We start from the raw sequence: 16,760 nt of genomic DNA on the forward strand, positions 1-16,760 counted from the left end.
TATAAGCATATTTGCATAGTGTAGACTTTGTTGGCAATATTCTTTGGGACCCAAAAATATTGCATTATGTGATGGACATTATTTGTACAAGTTGTATCTCTTCTTTTACACCTAAGAGGCCAAGACTTTTTTGCCTATAAAAGGGAAGGCAATTAGTTCATTTTAGACACACCAACAAGATTTGTCTTCAATTCTTGTTTCTTCCTTTCTTCCTTTATTAAGAGTATTTTGTATGAGAGTTAGTGTTGGGAAGCACTTGTGTGAACCCTTTATTTGGAGTGATCCTGTGAGGTTATTCTCTTAGGGTATTTGGGATTAATTAGAGTGTTTACTCTAATTTTGTACTCTCTTTTGTACTCTTAGGGGTCGTTTGGTAGGGTGTATAAGAATAGTGCGGAATAAGGTGTATTAGTAATGCATGGATTAGTAATGCATGGGTTAGTAATGCAAGCATTAGTTATGCTGATATTATTCCTTATCTACTGTTTGGTGTGGTGTATTAAAATTATAACGCATTGCATAATTTTTAAGAAAAATAATTGGTTACAAAAATGCCCTCCATATTCTCAAGCTTTAAGGGACTTTAAGGATAATTTTATCTTTAACTAACCTAATGCATGCATTAGTAGCCTTGGTATTACTAATGCCATGATTTTCTATGCATTACTTATACATAGGATAATACCAAGTATGATGTATAACTAATACTACACAGGTTGAAAAAATACACCAAACAAGGTATTAGTAATGCATAGAGCTAATGCTTGCATTATTTTTTCTAATACCTCCTACTAAACCACCCCTTGTTGTTATAGTAAATTGCTCCTCTCCGCTTGTGGACGTAGGTCACTTTGACCGAACCACGTTAAATTTGTGTCTTCTTTATCTACTTTAATTGTCGTTGTTATCAACTTCCATTGTCTTTATTATTGCCATTATACCGTTGTCTAGTGTTAATACTACAAAGACATACCCATATTCTTCTATATCATTTTGATTTTTGAATATGATTGGGTGATTGAGGCTACAATGCTTGCGTAATTATATGGAGTCAACAATTGATAAACTACTTTATGTATGAAAGAAGAAAGAAAAGAAAAAAACATTAAAAGTATGTTTTTAATGTTGGGCTAAGGAACGAAAAAAGAATTTCAAGTTATATACAAAGTGGATTAAACTAGGTAAGAAGCTAAAATATGGGCTAATTTTGGTAGCATTGTTATCCCAATTAATAAATAGAATAATTTTGTCTATATTTATTTACCACACTTAATTTATAGAATAAACCTGTTCGCCATATATTTTACAGAAAAAACACAAAATTCTCAGTTAAACAGAGACGTCGGCATTTCTGACGCTCGACATTTTTGTTCATAGGTCATTTTCACATAATAAAGTACGTCAATTTACTCTCTATATCTCAACCTTCAGCATGCAAACAAACCCTTGCGTCGTGCCATGTTATGGTATTAATAATTAGTTATGTTTTGTCTCAGCAACATTTATCTACATGCTTTATACGAATAAAAAGTAACACCTACTTGAGTTCAGTCCCTTGCCAATGCTACTTGAAGCAATATTGAGCTTTGACGCAACTGATGATTACAAAACGACGTCATCACATTCCAAATTATAGCCGAAATCGTTAAAAATCATAGCAATTGCTATAATCCGATAACAAAGATTACGCGTAACTTTGGCGAGACATCATTTTACACCTTAAGCCTACTCGTGTTTCATGTCCACGGCTCAGTAGGTTACAGGCAGTTCAGAATTCCATATTAAAACGTGCAATAAGCAGAAATATACTATATTTAGACAGGGTACCCATCGATCAAAACTATAAGCTACTAATATCAGGTGATCATGATCAAAATCCCTGACAAATCTCTTATACCACCCAGTGGGACTGGCAAAACATTACAACAGCTAGACAAATTTGCTACTACAGCACTAGATGATGAGAACGATTAGGGTGCATAGATGTGCCGCCTCCTGAAAAAGAAGGCAGAATAGCAAAATACAAAACTAGAGCAGTGTCGCTATACATGACAAGACATTGTGAAGCAGCACCCAAAATTTTTGGGGCAATTTCTTCAACGTTTCTTAGCTTTCTCCAAATTACTAGCAGTAGTGACCCTAGAAGAACCCATCACGTTCCCAGCATCTGTTTTAAGCTTCCATGAATGCATGGGGAGGGAAGAAGCAGCTGCATTCTCCACTCCTGGTCCGAAGTTCCCTGAATGATGTGATCTCTCCGGCGAAGGAAGTGCCCATCCACCCTTATATGCACCATTCTGAGCAGTGCTCCCAGAGCCTAGAACAAAGAAGTTGTGACATGAGAATAACGGGACTCACAAATGGGCGGAGGGACTAATATGATACAACTCGTAAAGAAATTCAACAGTCTGGCAGAGGTTGCATATATTATGTGTCTGTTTCCACCAAAGGACGCGCCATCCAAAAGCAAACATCACCCTCGGTGACAGCACTATATCCAACCAAAATGTGAATAAAAGAGAAGGGGCGGCTATTTCTTCACAGAAAAGAATAAGGGACATAATACCGACCTACAGAACTCCCCCCCCCCCCCCCACACACACACAAAACAAAAAAAAGCATTTCAGAAACTTACACACATGGGGATGGCATAAGATGTATAGATAAAAGAGTCCATAATGACAATTTCAGAAAATACAAAGTTGGGAGAGCAAACAGCGATGAAATAGTTGCATATCCTAGTATACTTACCAGTATCACCTTGTATATTAAGCCCCCCATACAGGCCAGGTAGCTGATTTCTAGCTTTTCCTTTCCAGGCTTGTTCAAATCCAGCAAGTTCATCTACCAAAAAATACCTTATTCAGAAGCAGTTCCATGGAACCAACAAATGGGGACTCGAATTTAGGAAGCGCTTACTTTCATTAAGGTTGTGCAATGTCTGCATTGTGTCCACCCTACCATCTGAGTCGAGTTTCCGCAACACAGAATGACCCTATATTGACAAATTTCTATCAAGTTATTTCAAGCACAAAGAAAGAAGGGTCTTGCGGAATCAAGAAAATAGTGAATTCTATTACTGTCAGGAGAGAAAACGTACCTTATTCTGGATTCCCCTTGAGACACTGTGACTTGCTCGGCCAGTAGCTGAATTGGCTTCTTTACTTTCCTCAAATGTCAGCTGCAAATCCAAATCAAACAATGAAAGATATGGCAAGGCCATAAAAAACTCAAGCTCTATAGTCCTATAACTGCTTATAGTCGAAAATCACTTACTCCATCGCTTCCGGTCCTCCTGGTTTTGGAAGAAGTATAATAGGTCCCATTTGCACCACCATAAGACACAGCGGAACTCTGAAAGCTAAAGCTACGAACTTGAGGCTGCTGTTCATTATTCATTCTCTGGATATCATTCTGGAATACCATTTGCTTACTCTTTCTCTCTGCAAAAGCAAATATTATTCATCAATCAGTACCTATAAGACAGAGAAAGTTACAACCCTGGAGATGAAATTGTAAACTAGGCATATAATCATCATGGACTATGTTCACCTCCAGCTTCATCATCTGGATATTCAACAGAAGGCTCAGTGCTTGCCCTAGCATGCTTTCTCGTGTTCTGTTTCTTCTCTTTTGCAATTTCCTTTTCCTCTTTCTCATCATCAGAGTCCAACTCCTCAATAACTGGACCCCTAGACCTAGGCTGCTGGTAGGGGATAGGCGGATGTTGTTCTAGAAATCCAGTCATGTGCGAGTCCATGAACGGGCCTCCGATAGAACCAAAAGGGGATGACTGCGAGCCCATGAAAGGGCCTCCGCTAGGACCAAAAGGGGATGACTGCGAGCCCATGAAAGGGCCTCCGCTAGGACCAAAAGGGGATGATTCAAATATGCCTCCAAATGGACGGGTGAAGAAAGGATCATCAAATGGGTCCCTGCCACCAAAAAAACTAGATACTAAACTCCTCTGACCTCCGAATCCACCAAAACCACTAAAACTACCAAAAGGGCCACCAAAATTGGAAAATGGGTCTCTTCCTCCCTGCATTTTCAGCTTCTAGGCCTGAAAATTAAACAAAGGCGGTTTCCTCAGCACAATTACTATGTAAACAACAATATATTTATACACAGTCGTGGAAACAAACAAGGTGAAATATGCTGGGAGTATATCACTGCAAAACCAAACAAAGTTGAGTAAGCATTTCGGGGGTAAGGAAGCAAGAAATGTTAGTACGTATTCCACTAAGAAAACAGCAAGAAATTGGAACTCATAATAGTCTTTCTTCTCTCGTAATCAAAACTACTTCGAATCGCGTCCAGGGGTAAATTTGAAAAATGGAGAGTAAGAAACAGGACTCACCAAGTAAATATGTATGAACAATTCAAGTTCACTACTCTTGGAATCAACCTCCACTGGAAGTATCAATTACATACAAGTATAAAAGCAAAGAAAACAATTACCATAACAATAACCCAGGCTTCAAAAGAAAAAAGAGCAAAACAACATACACTAATTTGTCAATAGTTTAGTGTCCTCCCCTTCATATAGCCATATCATCTATTCCTTGCTACTTTACTCAAACAGATGTCAACTTTTTGACTGTTGCAACAGAGTGTATGCTGCTACATATATGCAGATATTCTTACATGTAAACTGTATTCTATAGAGCGACCAGATACTTTGGTACAACCAGATACGTTGGTACACTATGCATGAACATCCTTTATAGTGTTTCATTTCTATAACCCCAATAGTAGATTATCAATTCCAAAAGAAATAATCTTCCAACTCATTTTTCTTCTTTTAGAAGCAAATAGTTATTAGACATTTGTCAGCAAGTGCAGGGTATGAAGAGACCATTATAAGGTGTTGATCCTCTCTTAGCAGTATAGGTAATACAACACAAGCTAGCACGAAGGACACCTTCCCCAATTAGTCAATCAATAAACCAATGGCACCTCAATCTCAACTGTGGCCAACAATATAATCGTCTATATAATCTGCTCCATTCAAGCTTATTTAATACCAAGATTGCTAAGTAGTTTCTTGTTAAGCACATTCGAGGTTCTACAGAACCAAAGGTTCACTAAATTTCATGGTTATTCCTTTCCGGACCTAATATAAGTGCAACAACAACAACTAAACCCTAAGTTCAGCTAGTTGATATTGTTTACTAAATTCAGCTAGTTGATGTTGTTTATTATGAACCCTTTGCTTCCATCGTGTTCTATGTTTGCTAAACTATATTGACTCCTTGTCCTCTTGGTGCCATCGTTCCCATTTAATTGCACACGAGGCTCTCTCATTTTATCTTTATGTGTGCTAACTGCATCCTCTTTATGATGTGATCTCCTCTAATCCGATAATATACGATTGTGCATTCGTCTTAACATATTATCCCAATAAAATCCATCTTGTGGATGGCTTCATCGTATTGTACTATGACTCCCAACTCTAACCATCCTATTTCAATCTTAGGAGCTACTTCCAATCAATTATACAATTCTCCTGAAAGATAAAAGATATATCAATTGTCTGCATTTAGCACTACACTCCCCTTCACTCTCACTTCTCCTTTCACTCTTCCTATGGCAAGCTAGACATCTGTGCAAACTCAACTTGCATTACATACAATCCGTCTTATTTCTAGATACAGTAACACCCTTACCTCCTCAAGTACTTCTCCCTATTTCCAACTTTTTCTCAACTTCCTAGTTGCTGTTATAAATTAATACCATCTGTCCTAGTATCTAGCCAAAAAGGTACTAACTTCATCAAATCCTCTAGTAAATAGCTTACAACTAACAAACACGAAAAATGTCAAACTCCATAACAAAATGGCTGCACCACCTACAAGGTGTATACCAACATTCACTCTCTCTCTCTCTCTCTCTCTCTCTCACACACACACACACAAAGGGGGGGGGGGGTCATCCCTGCTGGTAGAGATTATTAATCAACAAACCTACCCAAAGAATAAACAATAAAAAAGCAAAAACATTAATAAGGAGATCATGCAAGAAAAATAAGAGAAAATAAAGAAAGTAATGGAGCTAATAGTACGAGTCAATCAACAAAATCCTGCATCTCTATGATCACACAAGTGAAAGATTATCAATTTATCGTTCATTTTCATACTTCAATTCAAGCAAATTGCCAAGCATAAAAACCATCAACAAACCCTAAAACAACAATCGTCGAAAAACAACAAAAGAAAATGGGGAATTCCGACTATCAAAACTATCATCAATGCTGAAATTAAACAAAAAAAGCAACTTTTTAACAGTAAATGCAAGCAAACTAAACCCTAAAGAGAGAGATTCTGAAACCCTAAACAGATAAAATTGAAGGAGAGCTACCTGGGGAAACTAGTGTTTAACAAAATGTTACAGGAAAATTGAGCGGGATCAGAAGGAATTAATCCGCTATATGGAGGAGGATCCTTTCCACTTTAGGATATTTGGATGAGAAAATATAGAATTACGGATATCAGATTTTTATTTAACTGCTTAGTAGCGTAAATTAACCGACTGTTTCGGGAGGAATGTTCTAGTACGTGCGAGCACAAATATTCGGTCTGAGGCCAACTTTAACATTGGGCTGGGCTTCAGACATATAGAGCGAAATCGAAAAAATCAGAAATAACCTGATTTATAACTACTAATTAAAAATTAGCCATACTTCAAAATTAATTGAAATTTAGTTACTTTTTATGTAAAAATAAAATTTGAATAAAAATACCCTTAAAAACTCGAAAAAAATCCAGCATAATATGCTGAAATTCGAATTTTTTTACATATGAGATTCTAGCATAATATATTAAAATTCATAATGTGCTGGAGTTCCAACATAATATGTTGGAAGTTTGTACGCAAGAGTTCCATGATCCAGCATATTATGCTGAAATTCTCCGTGTTTCAGCCAAGGTATTTTTGTTCAGGTTTTATCTCTGCATTATATAATGGCTACTTTTCAATAACTTTGCATACACTAGCTATTTTTCAATAACCACCCCTTAGAATGACTACGCCATGCCATTTTATCAGCGAAATCATCAAAAGGTGATTTGCACAAATAGCATGACTTGGTGTTACTATTTAAATTTGACTTCGATTATAAAAAATAAAAAAAACTCATAGTTTTTTTCATCAAAAATTTGAATTTTGAAGCGTGCTACAGTAACTTTAGACTTCGAACTTTATTGCAACAATTTCGAACTTCAAAATACTGGTCGAATCCTAAATCTGTTGGCATCGCCATTGAATCGCTTACATATGCCACTCGAGCTAAACTTTAGGACAAACTAAATTACCTATAAAAAAATATATGGTCAAACTTTAACCCTCTAGGCTAAACTCTAAAGTATATAAAAAGTGGCATCAAGAAAGGCTATTTATGCAAATTGAGCTCTGAAATCGGGCTGCTTTTCTGATCTGCGCCCAGAGTTGGACAAAAATCTTTCTCCCTCTCACAAAGGCGAACAAACAATTCAAATCGAAATTCCGCAGAAATTTCGATCCATTTCCAATCTTCAAGCGATGGATAGATCCATGGTGCAAGAGGTATGTAAATATCACGTATTTTCTATCCCCAGAGATCTTGTTACGGTTTTATGGGTTCATCGTTTTTCTTTTCTGGCTTAATTAATATGGATTTATTTGTTTATTTATAGATAGTGGAGAAGCAAGTGCTGACGGTAGCAAAGGCGGTAGAGGAGAAGCTGGACGACGAATTACATGCTCTAGAGCGGCTAGATCTTGATGATTTGGAGGTATTGAGAGAACGGAGGTTGAAGCAGATGAAGAAAATGGCGGAGAAACGGAGCCGTTGGATTTCTCTCGGACACGGTGAATACTCTGAGATCCCTACTGAGAAGGAATTTTTCTCTGTTGTTAAGGCTAGTGACCGCGTTGTCTGCCATTTCTACCGTGACAATTGGCCTTGCAAGGTATACGAGTTTAATTCTACTTGCATCAGCATACATTTTCAGCTTTCATATATGTATTACCTCTTTATTGTTGAGACAACTCAATTAAGTAAATAAAAGTGTGTTTGAACTTCAACCTGGTACCAGAGGAGACAGAGGTGTTGGGTTCAAATCTCACCATCACCCATTAATTAAAAAAAAAAGGAAGAAGAATTTCCCGTGCTTGGCCCATGAACAGAAAAAAAGAAAAGAATCAGGCCCCGGCGCAAGGGGCGTGGTGACACATAATTAACAAATAAAAGCATGTTTTCTATTAAAAGCTTAAACTTTTAATTGAGATGGTCACACGCTTCAACACTTATAAATTTCTCTTAGACATAGTTATGCAATTTAACTCTTTGTTGTTCGTAGATAACATCTCATGTAACATATGGCGTTGCAGCTCTCATTATCTTTGGGGAGTTAATGTGGATGCTTCTCTTGCTGCTTCATTGGAGATTAGCCTTATTGGAGTTTTGTTGTCTTAAAAATCTCATGCAATTGCTCTTATTTAACTCCTTATAATTGCATTGTAATTGTTTCTTTGACTGTGATGTTTATTTTGTTGTTGCCTGGTAGAACTGATTTGCACTGGTGGATGATAATTGTTAGGTTCAAGTGGTCCACTTAAAAGTTAGGGCTCTTTCTTGATCTGCAAACCAACGAGCATAATGTCACTAATAATAGTAGCTTCTAACCACTGAAGCCAATTGTATCAAAAATCTTGTAGAAGTTCTTTTGAAAAGGAAATCTTGTAGAAGTTCTTGTGAACATTTATATTATATCCTTCTAACATAGTAAAAATCCAGAGTAGGGTTGAGGAGAGGGTCATTGAAGAGGGGGAGAGAGAGGGACATAATAGGAGACGGAAGGAGAGGAAAGGAGAGTGTGGTGGGAAGCGGAATGAATTTTGAAGAGAAGGAGGGAAAAGGAGTAGGAGGTAGTGGATGTATGTGGGAGAGAGAAGAGAAGTGAAGCCATTCAAGCTTAACACTGAAGTGTTAAATTAGACTTAGTTCTGACGCCAATTTTGTGAAGTATAAGGCCTAAATATATTTCGAGGGCTAAGACAGACTTAGTTTGTCTTTTTGTACCCTCTTTGGCCTTTGGGTAAGTGCGAAGTCTGAGTTAGTTGCAAAGTGAAGGGTGTTAGATGTCATTTCCTCAAATGGGTGGTGTACCGTTTCTGAAGATCCTTCTCCTTATCTTTATTTATGTGGGGATGAAAATGATCCCATTTTCAAGGCAAGATTATCATAGTTCTAATCCCATCTTACGATTTATCAACATAACCTACGTGTATATTCATTGTTTAAATCTAGCATAAAGCGAAGCTGGCCTATATTTGAATATATGTCTCGCCTTTTTGGGAAATCCTTATCCGAGAGTTTAAGCTCAGTTACTTTGGTGGCTAAGTTAACTGGAATCACTAGTTACTTGTGGTTAATGAATGTGCAATTTCCTTCATAATTAATCATCTAAGCATCGCAGGCATCTGACATGTTATCCCACTACTGAAGTCTTCTGTTTGATTTTGTGTTTTCTGCCTCCTTTGTTATATCTCGTTTGTTGACATTTTGCTTTTAAAGTTTAAACTAGTCCAGATGTATTCCTTTGTTGGAGTTCACTGCATGTGCATGACTTGCTTTCCTCCTTGAGCTCTATCTAGGTCTATAATATGAATCAAGCCTTAATCACTTGAAGTTACTTTTTGGCTTCTCTTTCCTCTCTCCTCCTTAAGATGATCAGTACTTTCTGAAAGGAATTCTAATTTTGCATATAAAGTGAGATGTTTTATATTGGGCTCTTATTTTAGGAAAACAAAGAAATGAAGAAGCTTGGCTAAGTTTATGTTTTTGTGTCACCCTGAGAATTAGGTTTAGGTAACAATAATGCATGCAGCTTCATTGCAGGTGATGGACAAGCATTTGAGCATACTGGCAAAACAGCATATAGAGACACGTTTTGTGAAAATCCATGCTGAGAAAAGTCCTTACTTAGCTGAGAAGCTCAGAATTGTTGTTCTTCCCACCCTTGCCCTCGTAAAGAATGCTAAAGTGGAGGATTACGTGGTATGTTTAGGTTCAGATAACATGAGCTACTCGTGATCTATTAGTTATTTTTGTCAGCCGTCATTTTGCTAACATCCTTTAATGAAAATGTGCCATGATTTTACTACACTGGCACTAGGTTGGATTCGACGAGCTTGGTCACACCGATGAATTTAGCACAGAGGAACTGGAAGAGAGGTTAGCTAAAGCTGAAGTTATCATTTTTGAGGGTGAATCATCGAAATTTAAATCCAAAGCTCCATCTAAGAGTGTCAGGCAGAGTGCAAATCCCGACTCATCTGATTCAGATTAAACTTAGACTGGAGACTTATCTGTCCATTGTACTACTACCATATAGTCAGTTTTGAAGACTTATGTATTGAAGAAGTGGGAATGCATATGTTTTTGTGTCTCCTGAAGTATCCTTTAGCAAATCAGACGAAAAATTAACTTTGAGAGTTCCTGTAAATGTAAAACCTTTGGTTTTATCTTGGTGGAATGGAGATTACAATTCAGATAACGAACAAGTGCATTAACATGTCACCGTAACAAAGCGTTTTGCACATTTGGTTTATTTCTAACTATAAAAAGTGTTTGTTCCTCTTTTTGATAGTGTTAACTAGTATTAGCTAATAATCAAACATTGCTCTCGGCAAACTTTATATATCAATCAAGGATTTCACATTTGTCCCATAAACCTGGGGCTTGGCTTCTGCTTTCGGTGTAGTGTAAGATGTAGACATTGTCTACATACGATTTTTAAAATTTAATAAAGGTGTTAAAAAGATCTCCTTTCTCAAGATAATATTCATCTCAAATTGAATAATTTTTATGTACACTTAGAGGCAATTCCAAGTCCTAACATACAAAATGAAATTTAGCGTGTTTTACACATAAAGTTGGTATACTATAAGTGAGAGGACACACATGAGAAGATAAACAATTCTAGCATAATTGAGTAGGGGTCATTTAGTTATTGTAATTTCATCACCCAACATCGTTCTTCCTGTGAGCATGGTCCCTTGAATCGACAGAACTGAAATTCCTAAACTTGCTACAATGTCACACTCATAATAATACAAACCATTCTAGCCAAGATATTTCTCGATTATCAAGATGTTCGGCTACCTTAATGTGGTGCTTATCTTTTTCTGAGCCGAGAATCTATTGGAAATATACTCTCTATTTTCATAAGGTAGGGATAGACCCCACTATGTGGGATTATAGTTATCGTTGTTGGGCTACCAAATAAAAGTTTAGAAATTGCAATTTTATTGGCCCACGTCGTTCATTTCTATGAGAATGGTCCCTACAATAGATTGAATTGAACTTGTTTAACCAGCTACAATGTCTGAGAGGAAACACACATGTGAAGATAGACCTTTCTAGCCAAGATTGTCCTCTAATTGAAGATTAAACGGGTGGGAATTCATCCATGCCCTTGAAAATTCCGATTATCATGCCTAGCTAACTTTATGCTTCTCATGCCATTTGCCCCATGTGTGATATAAAACGCCAATCAAATCATGATCCTCTTTCACGTTTGTCTCAAAATACAATATGGAAGATGAAAGGCTAGGAAATGTGGCTATTAAAAGAAGTCCAGAAAGCACTTCAAAAATCACCATACAAACAACCCCAACGAGGATAATCCGTTCTATCCTGGGAGAAATCCTAAACCTCGGGTACTAGGAGGAGATTAAGTTCCTTAAAGAAACACTGTGAATTCAGTGGACTCGAATTAATTTTGTTCTTCTACACGTTGTTTCTATTTTTAAATATATTTTCGAATACAAAATACTAACACGCATTCCATCATCATCAAATTTATAATCCTTTTCGCATTCACAATAGATCAAAATCAAAATATGCTTCAATAAAAAATTTAGACGTAGTATATATATGTCATCATTTTGAAATAGAAAAAGTTTACAAACTAATCTATCTGATGTAAGACCAAAAATTGGTTAAATTGAGTTATCCAAAACGAAAAGATACTATAATGGTGCATTGATAAAGTATAAGAAATCCCTAAAGACGTGTCCAAGAACCAATCATGCTGCGTAATTTTAATTTAATGTCATACGGGGAGCAAATTGTTATTCCCCGTCAATAATGCTGTATTTGTAAATAATAATTCTAATTCTGCAAAATATAAATTAATGTAATTAAACAGTTATAAATTCGAGCCCACTGAATTCACAGTGTTTCCTTAAGGAATTTAATCCCCTCCTAGTACCCAAGGTAATGGATTATTTCCTCCCAGGATAGAACGAATAACACACTGGTGTAGCGGTACTTCAAACCCCAGTGTTTCAGCGAACACAAAGTTCGGTAGCAAATCACACTTACAGTTGCTTTGTTTGAAGTTAAAAACAATGCAGAATGAAGGAGTATATACTCAGAAAAACGTATGGAAGTTCTGAGAGGAAGGAGTGCAAAGTATAGCCAATTTGTTGAGCGAATTGTATGTTGAGTTTTTGGTGTCTTTCTTCACCATTTGCTGCTCATATATATAGCAGCCAAGAAGGAGTGCAAGACCAAACGTCCACCCTTCATGGTGGAGCAAGTACTTCATGGTGGGAAGACCATTATCCGGCTGCCAAATGATCAAATACACGTTACAAATACGGATAATCTTACGTTAATATTTACTATTAACAAATAAATTTGGTCCAAAAAATTAATCAATCAATCATTTGACCGTAGCCGTAGCCGTAGCCGTAGCCGTAGCCGTAGCCGTAGCCGAGCGACGACGACGGCGCGAGGCTTGCTTTCTTCTTAACTCTTTAAGAGCTACAAGAAGAGCAATTATATATATACCCACCAAAAATGTCTTCCACTTCCAATATGGGACAATGTCTCATTGTTAAGAGGGAAAACTTAAAATTTTACTCAAAATTTCATTTTCCCTCCATTTCTCATTCACCCTCATTTTAAGAATATTACATCTTAAAAAATTAAAACCTCAACACAAAGGACCTTGAATATATACTTCAATAAGGACATTATTAAATCAAGAATTAGTTGATTATGTAATCTAACCCATAGCTACTTCATTCCATTAGATATCAATCAGGGCAGGGCGTTAAAGCAGGAAATGTCAATGAAAGTTAACATGAAATGGCAAAAAAAGAGAACAAAGGCAAACGCATTGTATATTGAACGCAAGCTCGTGGTTACTGCTCCTACACATTGCTTGGCTCAAAGTCATTAACATTCAAATTCAAATTAATCGGATGAGTAAATTTGTGATATTATAAAATCGAGGCATAACTAGAATTAGAAGAAACATACCCGTGATCTTCTGAAAGTGGTCAGCGCCTCCTATAAATCAAAAGGGACCACATTACAAACATAGCCACAATCCCCATTGTCTCATTTATTACTTTCACATGCCTTGATTTCCCCTTTTTCTTCTTTTGCTTCTGTGTATGTAGAATGATGTATTCATCTCTGATCTCTGATCTCTGCCTATGAAATTTAATGAAGGGTAGATGAAGAAGTTAATACTAGTAATCAATGCCACCACCAAAACACCTACTACTCTGTTGGCTAGTACGAACACCTTCTTTAATGTTGAGAATGACCAAACCAAACTTTATAATCTTTGATTTTTCAGTTTTTTGGAAGTTGTGTAATTTCAGAACAAAAAGAAAGAGGTGGTATATACTTTCATCTATTATGGTTGCTATAGGAAGGTCACTCTTGTTTGTATGAAATAATTGCAAAATGATACACCTATATATATGAATGTTTTCTTTGGTTTAACCCTCATGTATTTGAAGCCAATTAGCTTGACTAATGCGGATTTGTGCCGAGTAGGTTTAGTATAATGGGAATAAAACGCTTCCTATCAAGAAATTATTTATTTTTAGAGCTTGAATTGTCGACTTCTGGTTAAAGGTGGAGGGCTACCAACCCATTATATATATATATATATATATATATATATATATATATATATATATATATATATGTGGTCAAAAATATTTTTTATGCGTAAATAATAAATGTTGTATTTTTTATGTGTTTACTTTTTAATTTTTTGAATCACCTTGATAAAAATTTGGGCTCCGCCACATACCACATATACACCCCTCGTGGTATACTTATATGCATGTTACTCATGCTTGTTTGAAAAAATAGTGAAATGTATATTTAAGTGTTACTCTTGTTTGTCTCAAATTGACAAATTTTATAAAGTAAAAATAATCGGTATATAAAGATACTACTACTAAAATAGGGAAAATAAATTGTGTAACGTACTCTAGCTCTATTGAATTACTGAAATCCCATTTTGAGTAAAATTATATTCCCCAAAACTCATAGGTGTCTTTTTGTGCTGGACCATAAATATTGTAGCTTCCCTCTAATGCAGGGTGAGAGTGATGTCCTTCTCAAATGGCTCTGTTTCGCATTCACACAATTAATATACTGTAACTCTTTTTGGTTACTTAATTCTTTTGCTTTTATGATTCTCATGCAAATCAAGAATATACGTAATTGAATGAAACATTTAATTTTGATCACTTTCTTGTGCTTTTTTATGACTCTAATTAAATAGTGAAATTGTACTATTTGCTCTCCTCTACTATATATGTAAATCTCATCCTCACTACATATTTTGATGTTAGATTGCAATATGGGATTTCACAAGCTCAATCTAGATTAATGACCATATCAAACTACACTGTTAGGTTAATGAATGCTAGTGTCCTCTGTCCTGATGTTTGATCACATATTTTTTAATGTAGACATTATTAAGAGCAGCCTGGTGCATTAAATTTCTGTTATGTGTGGGGTCCGGGGAAGGGTCAGATCATAAGGGTTTATTGTATGCAGTCTTGCTCTGTATTTCTGCAAAAGGCTATTTTCACGGCTTGAACCCGTGACTTCCTGATTATATGACAACAACTTTACCAATTACGTCAGTGCTCCCTTCAAAATGCAAACATTATTATTGTGAAAAACAATTTTATTAAGGAGAGATATATGTATTTCTCATCACTTAATTTTAGAAATCCTAATATGTATTTCAAACGAATCATCTTTTTTATTTCCCCCTCACTTCCAACGCCGTGGTTTGCAACCTCTTGTTAAACAATGGGACAGTTCTTTTCTTTGACAATGTCGGGTTAAGAAGATGTCGCGCTTTTCTTTATAAGAAGTGTTTGGGAGTGTCACAATTAGGTTGTTAAATAAATCTACCTTTGACCAATAAGGATTGTAGTTGATTGATGAATACTCTTTCATTTTTAACCAAATATTTTGGATTCGAGCCCCGGTTATAGGTCGCCTTTGTTAAGGACTTAAGGAGCATTATACCCCGCAATGTGGGACTTTTCTGCGTAAATTCAAATTCAATCAAATCCAATACAGTTACCGAACACCAAATGAAAAACACGAAAAGAAAAAAAAAAGAAAAAAAAAGGGACCTTTGATTTTTGTATAGAAGTGGTTGGTTATGTGTTGAATGGTGGTAGTAAATGCAGGTGTGGGTGATTCACGTAGGAAGAATGAACAAAACATGAAATGTCATTACTAACTTTAGTTTTGATTTACACATAGCAAAATGTGAACATGATATGCTTTGACATTATACGGCAGTGACATTTGCAAAATGACAATGTGAAACTTATAAATTTTTCAAAATCATGACGAAGTAAGAAAGGACAATAGTTACTAATTTTGACAAAAGAAATAGAATTTACACATGATGTTTTTGGCTTCATTCAGTTCATAATTTAAGGGTAAAAAGACACATGCATTTTCGTAAAAGATGTTTGTCCCTATGAACAATTGCTGTGTCCTTTGGAACTCAAAGATTTTTGTGAAATTTTGGCTGGTTTTAAGGGAAGAAGAAGATAAAGCCATTTTGACTCAACAGGCAAAGTTGATACCCAGATATGGTGGAAATTTAACTAGAAGCCATAGTGCCTATCTGTTAATAGACAATTCCAAAAAACCTCTCTTTCCCTTTTGGAAGATCACTGTCCTCGTTTAATTACTATAGATAAGGATGGACCTACTCTCCAATGCTACAAAAAATTGGAATTTCTGACATTTTTGGAGTTGTTTTAAGTTAAAACAATTTATTACCATATGAATAATTTCAATTATATGAGAGAAGAAGATCTTTATCTATGTGAGATTTGTAAAAAAATAGCTGATTCCAACTTCGAAAAAAGAGAAATAATTGCAGTCACTTATCACGAGTATAAAGATAGTCTTGGTATAATTGGTAAAGTTGATGTCAAGTGACCAGGAGATCACGGATTCGAGCTGTGGAAACAGCCTCTTGCAGAAACGTAGGGTAAGACGGTGTACAATAGATCCTTGTGATCCGGCCCTTCCCCGAAACCGGCGCATAACAAGAGTTTAGTACACCGAACTATCCTTTTTAATCTTATTATGATATGATGAGCTTTACAAATACCTAATTATCTGCTGATTCCTATGCATTTCGTAAGAATTGATATCATTATTTGCTGCTTCCCAAAATGATGAAGGAACTAGCTAGCAAGTGTTCTTAATAATTACCACTTGGTATGTCTCATTTGAGTATCAAGATCATGGTCTCCTTCTAAGTTCTAACTGCATAATTACAAAAAATTAAATAAATACTCTACTTAATAAAAGGACAGTTCGGTGTACAAAGTATTATGTGTTCACGCAGGGTTCAGGAAAGGGTCGCACTTCAAGGGTGTGATGTAGACACTCTATCCTAATGCAAGTATTA

The 16,760-nt window shown here is 36.1% G+C and overlaps 2 protein-coding genes across 6 annotated transcripts; one reads left to right on the forward strand and one right to left on the reverse strand.

Moving 5' to 3' along the window:
- Positions 1–1,830: 1,830 nt before the first annotated feature.
- On the reverse strand, positions 1,831–6,552 carry LOC104095296 (uncharacterized). Of its 5 annotated transcripts, none has more exons than XM_070182755.1 (8): positions 6,361–6,520; positions 3,859–4,063; positions 3,553–3,813; positions 3,277–3,443; positions 3,101–3,181; positions 2,920–2,995; positions 2,752–2,844; positions 1,831–2,317 (listed from the first exon to the last, which is right to left on the reverse strand). In XM_070182755.1, the coding sequence occupies exons 2-8, from the start codon at positions 4,046–4,048 to the stop codon at positions 2,097–2,099; spliced, it is 1,089 nt and encodes a 362-aa protein (XP_070038856.1). In that variant the 5' UTR covers positions 4,049–4,063; positions 6,361–6,520; the 3' UTR covers positions 1,831–2,096. The 5 variants fall into 5 exon arrangements, with proteins under 5 accessions (XP_070038856.1, XP_070038855.1, XP_033511760.1 ...); XM_070182754.1 differs by adding an exon at positions 4,361–4,413 and having other exon boundaries at positions 2,761–2,844; positions 3,553–4,063; positions 6,361–6,511; XM_033655869.2 differs by adding an exon at positions 4,361–4,413 and having other exon boundaries at positions 3,553–4,063; positions 6,361–6,510.
- A 721-nt stretch (positions 6,553–7,273) lies between these two features.
- On the forward strand, positions 7,274–10,545 carry LOC104095297 (thioredoxin domain-containing protein 9 homolog). The gene is made up of 4 exons (XM_009601397.4): positions 7,274–7,563; positions 7,674–7,949; positions 9,881–10,039; positions 10,158–10,545. Exons 1-4 carry the CDS (start codon positions 7,540–7,542, stop codon positions 10,329–10,331), a joined length of 633 nt encoding a protein of 210 aa, XP_009599692.1. The 5' UTR covers positions 7,274–7,539; the 3' UTR covers positions 10,332–10,545.
- Positions 10,546–16,760: the final 6,215 nt, after the last annotated feature.

Source organism: Nicotiana tomentosiformis, chromosome 8 (assembly GCF_000390325.3).
Source record: "Nicotiana tomentosiformis chromosome 8, ASM39032v3, whole genome shotgun sequence".
In the NCBI taxonomy this organism is placed as follows: domain Eukaryota; kingdom Viridiplantae; phylum Streptophyta; class Magnoliopsida; order Solanales; family Solanaceae; genus Nicotiana; species Nicotiana tomentosiformis.